The sequence below is a fragment of the Arachis ipaensis genome, chromosome B6 (genome assembly GCF_059453495.1).
Source record: "Arachis ipaensis isolate K30076 ecotype BB chromosome B6, ASM5945349v1, whole genome shotgun sequence".
NCBI lineage: Eukaryota > Viridiplantae > Streptophyta > Magnoliopsida > Fabales > Fabaceae > Arachis > Arachis ipaensis.
The window spans coordinates 15,029,348-15,041,673 of record NC_142441.1 but is presented as its reverse complement, the minus strand read 5'-3'; the positions used below and the strand labels follow the sequence as shown (position 1 = coordinate 15,041,673).

The following is a 12,326-nucleotide window of genomic DNA, read 5'->3' as shown; positions in this document are numbered from 1 at the left end:
TTAACTAGATATTACTACATTCGAAATAAACTCACAGTTCAGTAGTTAAGTCTTCCAAATTTTTGAGTATGAGGTCGTGTGTTTAACAAAATCCTGAAATCTGTTACAGAATATTCGAACAAACTATAATGATTAAGTTGAAACATTCTTTTTATCTACATATTGGACCGTCATTAATGGTAACTCCATTGTCAATTCCTCAGACCATGCAACAACAAAGAAAGTACAGGAAGAGGCGTTTGTGTTTCACTTTCAGAGTTTTTCTGAAAAGAAGTTAAATATATCCAACAAGAGTAAATAAATAAATAATAAAGGAATTATGTATAAATCTGGGTATGAAGAACTAGTCAATACACCCCATGATTCTTATTATTACTAGATAGATATATTGTATAAATATCTTAACTCAACTCAAGTCAAGACTCATCCACAAGTCACTATCACTCCATCACTGATTGATTCATTATCTTTTCTGTCATAACCTTGAAATTCTGTGTAGCTTCTTTGTGCAGGAGAGGTTGGTCAATCTTGGAGGACAGTAAGAGCATGGAACCAAGCCAATCATGGACTCCTTTGCTTTCCAACACTGAATCACAAGTTCATGGTGTTATTACCTGTGATAAACAGATGATGCAGAGTGAAACTTGTTCCATGCCAGCTACTCTCATACTCACCACCCTTGTTGCTGTCTTTGGTTCTTACGTTTTCGGATCTGCTGTATTTAATAAATTCCCATTTACACTCTTTGGTTTGAGTTTGGAAAAATCATCATCAGAATTCAGTATCATAGTACTAATTATTAATCACTGTCACTGACTGGTTTTGCAGGTTGGATATTCATCACCTGCTCAATCTGGAATCATGGATGAACTCACTCTTGAAGTTGCTGATGTTTGAACCTTTAAATTTGAATCACAACCTTCTTTTCATCATTACATTGAGATGAAGTTCAATTGTTAACTATAATGAGATGCTTGAATTGTGACAGAAAACGCTTAAGCTTATCTACATAAGTATTTCCTTGTATGCAGTATTCATTTTTTGGTTCAATATTGACAATTGGAGCAATAATTGGTGCTTTTGTCAGTGGTAGAATAGCAGATTGTGTTGGACGTCGAGTTGTAAGTTTCTTTTTCTCCGATTTTATGTGTTTAGTTACTCAACTTTCTTATTTTGATGTTCTTTTGTTATTTTGCATTTTGCAAATCAGGCAATGGGATTTGCAGAGGTATTCTGCATCTTGGGATGGCTTGCAATAGCATTCTCAAATGTAGGTTTGTCATTTTTTCGACTTCATTTCTCGAATTAGTCTAGCTATGCCTTTTACTAGAAATTTGTGTTGAGGAAGGTTGCATAATCTTAGTTATCTTTTTTGCAATATTCCAAGCACAATGTCCTTAAATGCAATTAAGGATGGAAGAATCTGTGCCGGTGCTAAGATTCTTGGTATTTAACACTTGCTGCTTGATTGAAGGTTGCTTGGTGGCTTTACATTGGAAGATTGTTGGTAGGGTGTGGAATGGGCCTTCTATCTTATGTGGTAATGTTAAGATTCATAAACTTTCGTATAATTTCAGTTCAAACTTCAAATTGCATTCAGCTGATCAAGTCAAAAGAAACACAAATAATTTTTTTTCCCTTTTATATAACATAACAGGTTCCAGTTTATGTAGCAGAAGTAGCACCGAAGAATCTCCGAGGAGGATTCACCACGGTTCATCAGGTAAAGTGATAAAATATTCTCTCAAATGTCATTCTACTTGCATCATGTTTTACATATTTCATGCATTGGCTTATTCCAAATCCTTATTATTATGTTGACAGCTTATGATTTGTTGTGGGGTATCATTAACTTATCTTATTGGAGCATTCTTGAATTGGAGGATTTTGGCTCTGATAGGTAAATGACCTTCTTTCTGGTGTTGTTTTAACAAAACATGAAATCAAACAACTGGGTTGATGAAGCTACTCACATGTTTTTCATCTTTGTCTCAGGAATCATTCCTTGTAGTGCACAGGTTCTGAGTCTACCCTTCATTCCTGAGTCTCCTAGGTGGCTGGTTAGTTGTTCCTAGTTGCTTACTATCATTCAAACAAGCAACTAATCATTCTTCACTTTTTATTAAAATGATTGGAGTTGCGAAATGTCACCGATACTTACAATCTTCTGCAGGCAAAGGTTGGTCACTTGGCGGGGAGCGAAAATTCTTTACAGCGCCTTAGGGGAGAGAATGCCAATGTTTCTCAAGAGGCCACTGAAATTAGAGTATATAACAAGCGTTTGTTCATTCGAGTGCTAAACTCGTGTGTTACAATCTATCTAGAAAGCAAAAGAAGCAAGGAAAAAGATACCACAAAGTCTAACACACTAACATGCACTGTTTTGGTAGGATTATACAGAAGCACTTCAGCAGCATTCAGAAGCTAGCATTATTGGATTATTTCAATTGCAGTATTTGAAGTCACTTACTGTGAGCTTTCATTTTTCGAAGTTAGATTTACTTGGAATTCTATCTTAACTTTTGCACACTCTTACTGTATCTTGTTGCTTGATGTAGGTAGGTGTTGGCCTAATGATACTGCAACAGTTTGGAGGGGTTAATGGCATTGTTTTTTATGCAGGTTCTATATTCATTTCTGCTGGTACGTCGCTGTAGGAGAAGATGAATATGAAAATATTAAGAGTTATAGTAATACAATTCTCAAGAAAGCAAAAACTCTTATCTATGACAGGGTTTTCAGCAAGTATTGGAACAATAGCAATGGTTTCTGTTCAGGTCCTTAATTATCTTCATACAATTCTTTTTCATTAGTCTTCTCTTCATGTCTTAGTCTCTTCACAGTGCACACTATTTGGATATTTTTGTGTTTGCAGATTCCAATGACAATTTTGGGAGTACTTTTGATGGATAAATCCGGAAGACGACCACTTTTGCTGGTAAGAAGGTTTAGGTCCTATTTAGTTTCGATTTTCATTTCAAGGTTGTCTAAAGCCTGAATTTTTATTGTTTTTACTTTTATTTTTTTGTTTTAAAGCAATATCTTGAAAACAGAAAACACTGAAAATAAAGACAGAAACCGAATTTTTTTGTAAAAATTTTGAATCCAAAAGCTTATTAAGTTCTTGCATACAGGTCTCTGCTTCGGGAACATGCTTCGGATGCTTACTTGTGGCCCTATCATTCCTTTTGCTGGTTCTTGGATTTGCAATTATGCTTCATTAAGTTCTGTTTTCACTTCAGTTTTGCTGAGATTAATCAGTTAATTACGGTTGTCATATGCAGGACCTACATAAATGGAAAGATCTAAGTCCTATTCTTGCTCTTGCTGGTGTACTGGTAATGATTTAGTAGTGAAAATACTTATGTTGTAAAACACTCTTATTTGATTTGATTTAATTTTTACTTAAACGTATCAATTTAATTTGATAACGAAACATGGATGGTGGAAACTCAGGTGCAGTCGACTTCACGTGAAGTTGATACCTGAGAGCCGTTAAATAATTTGACTGATTTGACTAAATTTTCATCTAACAGCTCTCAGGTATCAACTATCAATCACATAATCTTGCTAGAACTTTTCACAGTGCCTCTAACGTTAGAAAGTTTGTTTCACTCAAACCAATATACATGTCAGTCCATACATAAAGGTAGTTCAATGATTTACATTTTAATTTTATGATGAACAGGTATATACAGGATCTTTCTCTCTTGGCATGGGAGGAATCCCATGGGTTATAATGTCTGAGGTAGTTTCTTATCAGAATCTACTACTGCCAAAAGAAAAAAACTATGAGAAAATTGTTAGATTGTGATGTTTAGGGTTAGGTTTTAACGAAACTTAATTTTGATGAAGTCGGATTCAACTAAACCTTAACCCTAGACATTCGTCGTAATTTAACTCGAAAAATCATAATCTAGTATTTATATTTCGCCATTATTATTTTATATATGCTCTAATGATGGAGTATAATTTCTTATCATGAGATAGATACAAACAAATCTATCATTAAAATAGTAAGCATTAAGGTTGATTAATTGGAGAATTTTTTGTTTCAGATATTTCCTATAAATGTAAAGGGGTCTGCTGGAAGCCTAGTGACTTTGGTTAGTTGGTTGTGCTCTTGGATTGTGTCATATGCCTTTAACTTCCTTATGAGTTGGACTTCAACAGGTAAAAAATAAATTTGGTAAAAAGTTACATAGATCAATCCCATTAAAATTTTTTTAAAGTTCCCAAATTAGTCTCTCTGTATAGACGATAAATTTGACGCAGGAAGTGATCAATTTGTCTAACGAAATAAAAGTTTAGGGTTGATTGGTGATTAACATTTGTTGTAAATTAAATTGTTTTATTGAAATTTTTTAGAGACTAATATGGAGTATTAGTTGAAGGGAAAAATAAAAAAGTTAAGAAGTCTGGATTCCTGGTTTACGCATGAAGGTTTTCTGCGAATGGTGAAAAATGAATGGAGAAGTTTGGGAGATGCTCAATTCATGTGGAAGCTGAAGGTGTTAACGGGTCCTTTGCGGCATTGGCACAATAATACTTAGGGTAGCGTTTGTTTTGAAGTACTGAGACAGAGACTGAGAAACTGAGACTCAGTATCGTGTTTGTTAGTTCAGAGATTGGTACTAAAATTTCTGTCTCTGTCTCTAAAATTTCAGTATTTCAGTACCTCCAAAAAGTAGGGACACAGGGGACTGAAATTTTTAGAGATGGAGATTGAAACTTTAATAACATTTTATACCTAAAATACTTTCATTTCAATTAATTAATTCCAAATTTACCCTTTGTGCAAATTAAATTAGAGTTTTATTCTTATTTCAATTCCTGTCTCCTATTTTGCACCAAACAGAATATTGAGATTTATTTTAATCCCTGTCTCTTAGTCTCTGTCTCTCAGTCTCAGTCTTTTCGTCTCTGTTTCTCCACCAAACGCTACCTTAGGGACATGGATAAGAGACTGGGAATGTTTAAGGAGGAGATCACAAGGCTGGACAACTTAGTGAGTAATGGGATATATGATGGTACAACGGAGGCTAGACGTAAGGCGCTGGTGTGCTTCTGTGAAAATGGTACGTCAGGAAGGAAATTCACTGGAAGCAGATGTCTCGATCTCAGCATTCGGCAGACATGGACAAGAATACCAGGTACTTCCATATCATTGCCTCAGCTAGAAGAAGGTCTAATAGGATTGAAGCTCTGATGTTAAATGGTCGACTTGTGAGGAATCAGGCGAGAATTAAAGGGGCCATTAGGGGGTTTTACAAGGAGCTTTATAGGCAGGAATATGCTCCGAGGATTGGCTTCAGGGATGGGTTGGTGAAATAGATTAGTGGAGATGAGGCTGTGGCATTGGAGGTCATGCCATCAGAGGAGGAAATCAAGGAGGCAGTGTGGGACTGCGGATCGTCTAAGGTCCCAGGGAGTGATGGGTATAATATGAACTTCATAAAGAAGTGCTGGGATGACATTGGTCCGGAATTCAGTGCAGCTGTACTGGGATTTTTCCGAAGTGCGCAGTTACCTACAGAGGCGAATGTCACCTGGGTGACATTAGCCCCAAAGGTTGAAGGTGCAAAGGAGGTTTTAAGGACTTTCGGCCGATTAGTATGGTGGGCTGTCTGTATAAAGTGATCTCGAAGGTGTTGGTGAGGAGGATGAGGCCTGTGATACCGGGGTTGGTAGGAGAGACTCAGACTGCATTTGTAAAGGGTAGAAAAATTCATGATGGAGCACTCATAGCCTGTGAGACAGTCCATTGGCTGAAGGCGCGTAAAAAGGAAGTGGTTATCATCAAGCTGGATTTTCAAAAAGCCTATGATAGAGTACGATGGAGTTTTATAGATATTGTGCTACAGAAGATGGGTTTCGGCCAAAGGTGGAGGAATTGGGTAAAGGAGTGCGTTACCACGGCTACTATGCTGTTCTGGTGAACGGGACACCGTCTAAACCGTTCAAGATGGAAAAGGGGACTAAGACAAGGAGACCCCCTATCTCCTCTCCTTTTTGTACTCGTCGTTGATGTGTTGCATCGGATGCTGGGGGAAGCCATTAGGAATGGGCGCATTGCGCCATTACTAGTAGGGGGGACCATGTGGAGTTGTCGCACCTACAATTTGCAGATGACACAATCTTATTTTGCCCGCCAGAGACGGAAACAATTGTGAACTATAAGCGATTGCTGCGGTGTTTTGAGTTGATGTCTGGGCTGAACATTAATTTTGAGAAGTCGAATCTGATCCCGGTGAACTATGAGCAGGAATGGATAGAGCGTGCATGTAACCTACTAGGGTGTCAAAAGAAAGAGTTGCATGTGCGATACCTTGGGATTTCCTTGGGAGCTAATCCGCGGTTGGTAAAGACGTGGAAACCAATCATTGATAAGGTGGAACAGAAGCTCAGTTTATGGAAAGCGAAGGTGTTGAATAAAGCAGGTAAGCTTGTTCTTATCAAATTAGTCCTGAATAGCTTGCCCATTTATTACCTTAGCTTGTATAAGATGCCACGGGCGGTGGCGACCAAGCTCATTGCTTTACAAAGGTACTTTATGTGGTGTAAGGAGGACGGTACCTATGGCATCCCATTGGTCAAGTGGGAGTTGGTACAGGCTCCGAAAAAGGCTGGGGGCTTGGGGGTGGGGGATGTGGTGCTTAGGAACACAGCACTACTGTTTAAATGGTGGTGGAGGTTTTCAAAGGAAGAATGCCCGTTGTGGAAAAAGATTGTCTGTTCTTACAACAAATTGTCCCCTAATATAATGCTAGCAAATCAGTCTGTACCGGTCAAAGGGGGCCTTGGAAGGACATCTGCCAGCTAAATATCAAAGAGCAAAGGGTGCGAGATAAAATGGTTAATGGTTTGGCAATGGAAGTCGGCAACGGTAGGAAAACCCGGTTTTGGGAAGATAATTGGGTTCAGGGTGGTCCACTGAGAGTGAATTTCCCAAGACTCTTCTCTGTTTCAAGCCAACAAAATTTTGTGATTGGGGATTGTGGTTTTTGGGATGGGTTAGAGTGGATATGAAACTTTCAATGGAGGAGGGAGCTGTTCCAATGGGAGCTAGAACTGGTACATCAACTACATGAGCGACTAAGGCCAGTGAGGATGTCACCTGAAAATGAGGATACTGTGGTATGAAAACTTGATAACACAGGTGTCTTTTCCACGAAGTCTTTTATGCAGGTAATCCAAACGGAGACGTTGTCAGAGGAGATCACGAGCTATAGCTTCACAAGTGCAATATGGAACGGCTTGGTACCCCCAAGAATTGAACTGTTTGGATGGTTTGTGCTAGTTGGTCGCATTAATAATAAGGAGCGATTGACTAGATTAGGAGTTGATATTCATAGTGATACTACTTGCGTCCTGTGCCACAAGGGGGTAGAAAATGTTGAGCATCTATTTCTTCGGTGTGAGGTAACATGGCAGGTGTGGTGCTACTGGTTGCGATCCTTTAGTAGTGTTTGGGTTACCCCTGGAACCATGAAAGATCTTTTTGGGAGTTGGATTGGCATGATCGGCAGAAGACAAGGACAGAAGCAGTGGATGGTGGCGTTCTTTGCAGTGATCTGGAACATCTGGTTGGAACGTAATGCCAGAATTTTCAAGAATGCACGGGAAAATATTGAATCCATTCAAACAAAGACGGTGTTGAGTTACAAAGAGTGGTATGATTGTGATGTTTTCGGGAGTTGTTAGCTGAGTTGAAGGTGTAAGGGGATTGGTTGCTTTGTCTGTAGCGTTTATATTTTTATGTTTGCTTGTTTTGCTCCACTTTAATGTGTTGAGCTTTCTCTTAATTCCAAAAAAAAAAAGTTAAAGAAGTTCTTATATGTGAAGTTAATTACTTAATGTATTATGTTTGGGCAGGAACTTTCTTCATATTCTGTGGCATTTGTGGTTTCACCGTTGTATTTGTGGCAAAATTAGTACCAGAGACCAAGGGCCGTACACTAGAAGAAATTCAAGCATCTCTCAATCCATTTTCAACAAAGACATGAATTGTAATTTGGATCAAATATTTATCATTAGGTTAAAAATTATTATAATTTCTTAGAATTATATCCGGCATCAAATGCTAGTGCTTGTTGTCAAGGTGGTGTGCCAAATTAGTTTACGTTTTGAATTATCACTTAAGACAAAATTGCAAGCTATTCATGAGTTTCAATTTTAATTTTTCCTTTTGTTTATTTGATAAATTAAAGGATTTAATTCCATTAAGACATAGTAGGATGTTATTCCAATTGGTACTTGTATGTGGATTCAACCTTCAACGAAAGTGTAATTTTTGCTATAGCATAATTTTAAATAGATATTCTCATGTCATGTGGGTACATTGGAAAACGTATGTTATCTTCTATTTAGATTTTAGAGGGTACTGACAAATTTTGGGTTAATAGTTAAATTTGTTTTTAAAAGATTATTTATTTTTAAATTGATTCTCAAATAATTTTTTTAGTAATATTAGTTTCGGAAAGATAAAATATAAATTAAATTGATCATTTTATTAGTTAGATGATGACGTGTCACATTAAGTATCATGTAACATGATGACGTAATAGGTTAATGCCACATGTCACAAAATGATTAGTTGACGTATTAGGTCAGTGACACTCGACATGTCACATATCATTTGATATGTCTTAAATTTATTTATAATCAAATTAGTTCCTGAAAGTATAAATATAAGTCATTTTCATCTCTAAAATTTTATAAATTGATCAAATTAGTCTTTATATAAATTTTTTTATAATATTAAATTTTTAATATTTCTTAATCCTACTCATTTTAATCTTATTTTTTACACCTTAATAAAAAAATTTCAAATAAAATAATAAAAATAATTAAATTGTTACAAAGTTATTTTCTCATATATATTTTTAGATTTTTCATTTTCAAATTCTAATTTTTTTTAGTGAAATTGTTTTATATAAATAATTTTATCAAACTATTATTAATTATATACTAAAAGTTTTAACATTTTAGATTTCACTAAATAAATATAGAAGTTATTTTAAATGTTTTAATCTTTTAGATTTTACTAAATAATTTTAGTAGCTATTTTAAAAAAAACTATATTAAAATATTAAAATTTGAACAAGTGATCTTACAATTCAATTTTTCAATTATTCAGTTTTATCATATAAATATACAATAATATAAATTATAATTTTAAAAATTTAAAAGATTTAAATTTTAAAATAACTACTATATTATTTAGTGAGATTCAAAATATTAAATTTTTAATATATAATCAATAATAATTTGATAAACTCATTTAAAAAAAATTCACTATAAAAAAATTACAATTTGAAAATACACAATTTCAAAATACAAATATCAAAATAACTTTATAATAATTTAATTATTTTTATTATTTTATGTAAAGAGAATTTTGTTTATTAAGATTTAAAAAATAAAATTAAAATTAATAGTATAAAAAAGTATTTTAAATTTAATATTATGAAAAAAATTTAAAAAAATTTATATAAAGACTAATTTGATTAATTTTTAAAATTTTAGATATGTAAATGACTTACGTATGGACTTTTAAGGGCTATTTTAATTATAAATAATTTTTTTACATGTCAAGCGATACGAGACGTGCTAGGTGTCACTGACCTGATACGTCAACCAATTATCTTGTGACACGTAGTATTAACCTATCATATCATCATGTCACCTGTTATTTAATGTGACGTAGCATTATCTAATTGATGAAAAGACCAATTTAATTTATGTAACTAAAATAATCATTTGAGTACTAATTTAAAAAATAAATAATTTATTAGAGACGACTATTAACCCAAAAAATTCAACTCCTTCTTTTACCCTAGCAAAACGTCAAAACACCTGAAAAATAACAAACACGTGAGATAAAAAGAACAATTTATCCACATAACTATAATTAGTTTAGGCACGTCCCTGGTAATCCCAATAGTAGCCTCAAATATAGGGAAGATAGTTCCATGCCGTTAAAGAATATATCTTCTTCCAAAATGCTCAGAATCCAAAATACAACAGTAAATCTAGACAATTAAAATATTTTAATGAGAATAATGTTATATATTTAAATTTTTTTACAAATAAAGTCTAGTTAAATTAAATAATAAAATTTAAAATAATATTAATTATAACTAATTTTTATTATGTTAGACTAATTTAATTAAATTTAATTAATAAAAGAATTTAAATATATAATATTATTTTTTATTTAAGTCTAATTAAATCGTGATATATACATTTTTTTATTTTTTATTTTTTTTTCAGTTGATTTTTTTCTTTTTTTTATCATCACCTTAATCATCGTCATTATTGACATTATTTTTTTTCTTATAATTTTTTTGTTCTTATTTATCTTCTTTGTTCATATATTTTTTATTTTATAAAAAAGAAGAATAATGAAAAAACATAACACAAAAAATATGATGATAATAAAGAAGAAAAATGTATTGAATTTTTCATATAAAACATAGAAATAAAAAAATATCAAAATTTGTTATATAAAACATAACAACTTTATCACGATAAATACAAAATTTAAATTGATTTTCACATTGCATTGTAAAATAGATTGTTGATTAGAATTTAGGAATATACAATTCAACTTTAAAACAACTCTGTTATGATAAAATTCTCTATTTTTAAAATAAAACAATAGAAGATACTGAAAAATTTTTGTATCAATAACAAAATATGAAAAAGAAGAATATATTGGGAGAAAAAAAAAGATAAAATATAAAAAAATAGAAAAAGAATAAAAATATATTGGGAGAATTTTTGGTACAATAGTTGAAAAAGTTTAATGTTAATTTTAAAAAATTTTGATACTATTTTTGTTTTTAATAACATCTAATTAGTTAAAAAAATTTTTTGTGTTATTGTTAAAAAATTTATACGTCAACATCTAGAAATTTCTTATATTAAGCTTAAAAAATTTTTGTGTTATTTTTCGGATAAATTTTACACAAACTCTCATTTTCATCATCGTCATCATTATTATCATCATTATTTTGTTTTTTTATTCATCATCTTCTTCTTCTTATTTCATTTTTTCATCATTTTTTTTGTTTTCATTCCCTATTCATCTTCTTCTTCTTATTTTATTTTCTCATAATTTTTTTCTTTTCATTCTCTTAAAAAATATAAAAGTAAAGAGAAAAAAATAATAAATAAAAAATGATGCAATAACATAAAAAGAGAAAGAAATAAAAAAAAAAACACAACAACAGTAACAATAATAAAATAACAATGAAAAAAAAAATACACGAAAAAAAAGAGATATGCAAAAAGAAAAAAAAGTGTCTAATATACACAAACTTTACTACATAAATTTTATGTGAGTAATTTTTATTAAATTTAAATTAATTTAATTAAATTTAATAGACAAAAATACTTGAATGCGTATCGAAACTCAAAAAAATAACTATTGAATTATTCATTATTATTATTATTATTATTATTATTTTTTTTTTTTTTTTTTTGAAGTAAAGAGCTCAATACAAGGTGGAGCATTAAAACAAACCATATAACACATGAACCCAGTTAACAACACCAGACAACTCAGCATACATGACAACTCTTAGTCATCTTCGACAATGCCATCAACAACCAAAGAGTTCACCACCAAGCCATTCATTAGAGAATTTGAAAGACCTGTTTAGGATTTCTTCCACATTAGATTCTTGGTTTTTGAAGATTCTACGATTCCTTTCTTGCCAGATTGTCCATATAACAGTAAAAAATTCAATGAACCATCGTTTCCTCTCATCTTTTCGCACTGAACCATTCGTCCAACTTAGAAAGTGCTCCTTTAAAGAACTCTCATCTTTTCGCACTGAACCATTCGTCCAACTTAGAAAGTGCTCCTTTAAAGAACTTGGCATTGTCCAAAACCTCCCAAGAGCGAACAGCCATGCACTCCAGCAAGTGAGCTCACACCTAATAAACAAATGAAACGCAGTCTCTTCAGACTTACAGCATAACACACACAAATTATCTTGATGTGCAATAACGATGCAAGTTGATTATTAATCTATTATAAAGTTAATTATTTCACTGTTACACATTTTATTATTCTAATATTTAATTATTTAATTAAAGTAATAAAAAATTAATATGTATATATAAATATATAATGTCTTATTTGATAATTTATTTTCTTTTAAATTAGAGTGAGATTCGAATTCGAAATTTTTAGTTAAAAATTGAAAGACTATGTGTGTGTTTGGATTGCAATTTACACATAAGAGTTTGCACAAAATTGATTTTGCAAATTTGATTTTGATAAAAAAAAAAATAAGTTTGTGTTAAGGTAATTT

General features: G+C 32.3%; 1 protein-coding gene across 3 annotated transcripts; it reads left to right on the top strand.

Moving 5' to 3' along the window:
- The first annotated feature begins 352 nt into the window (after positions 1-352).
- Positions 353-8,204, top strand: LOC107645870 (sugar transporter ERD6-like 5). 3 transcript variants are annotated; one of them, XR_015885682.1, is made up of 19 exons: positions 397-717; positions 829-891; positions 1,032-1,121; positions 1,211-1,270; positions 1,475-1,540; positions 1,658-1,723; positions 1,825-1,900; positions 1,996-2,060; positions 2,174-2,266; positions 2,391-2,471; positions 2,559-2,643; positions 2,734-2,777; positions 2,876-2,938; positions 3,135-3,194; positions 3,285-3,338; positions 3,689-3,748; positions 4,059-4,173; positions 4,389-5,153; positions 7,876-8,204. XR_015885682.1 is itself a non-coding variant. In XM_016349999.3 (18 exons), exons 1-18 carry the CDS (start codon positions 547-549, stop codon positions 8,004-8,006), a joined length of 1,443 nt encoding a protein of 480 aa, XP_016205485.3. In that variant the 5' UTR covers positions 353-546; the 3' UTR covers positions 8,007-8,204. The 3 variants fall into 3 exon arrangements, 2 of the variants coding, with proteins under 2 accessions (XP_016205485.3, XP_088345523.1); XM_016349999.3 differs by lacking the exon at positions 4,389-5,153 and having other exon boundaries at positions 353-717; XM_088489397.1 differs by lacking the exon at positions 4,389-5,153 and having other exon boundaries at positions 429-694.
- The last annotated feature ends 4,122 nt before the right edge of the window (positions 8,205-12,326 follow it).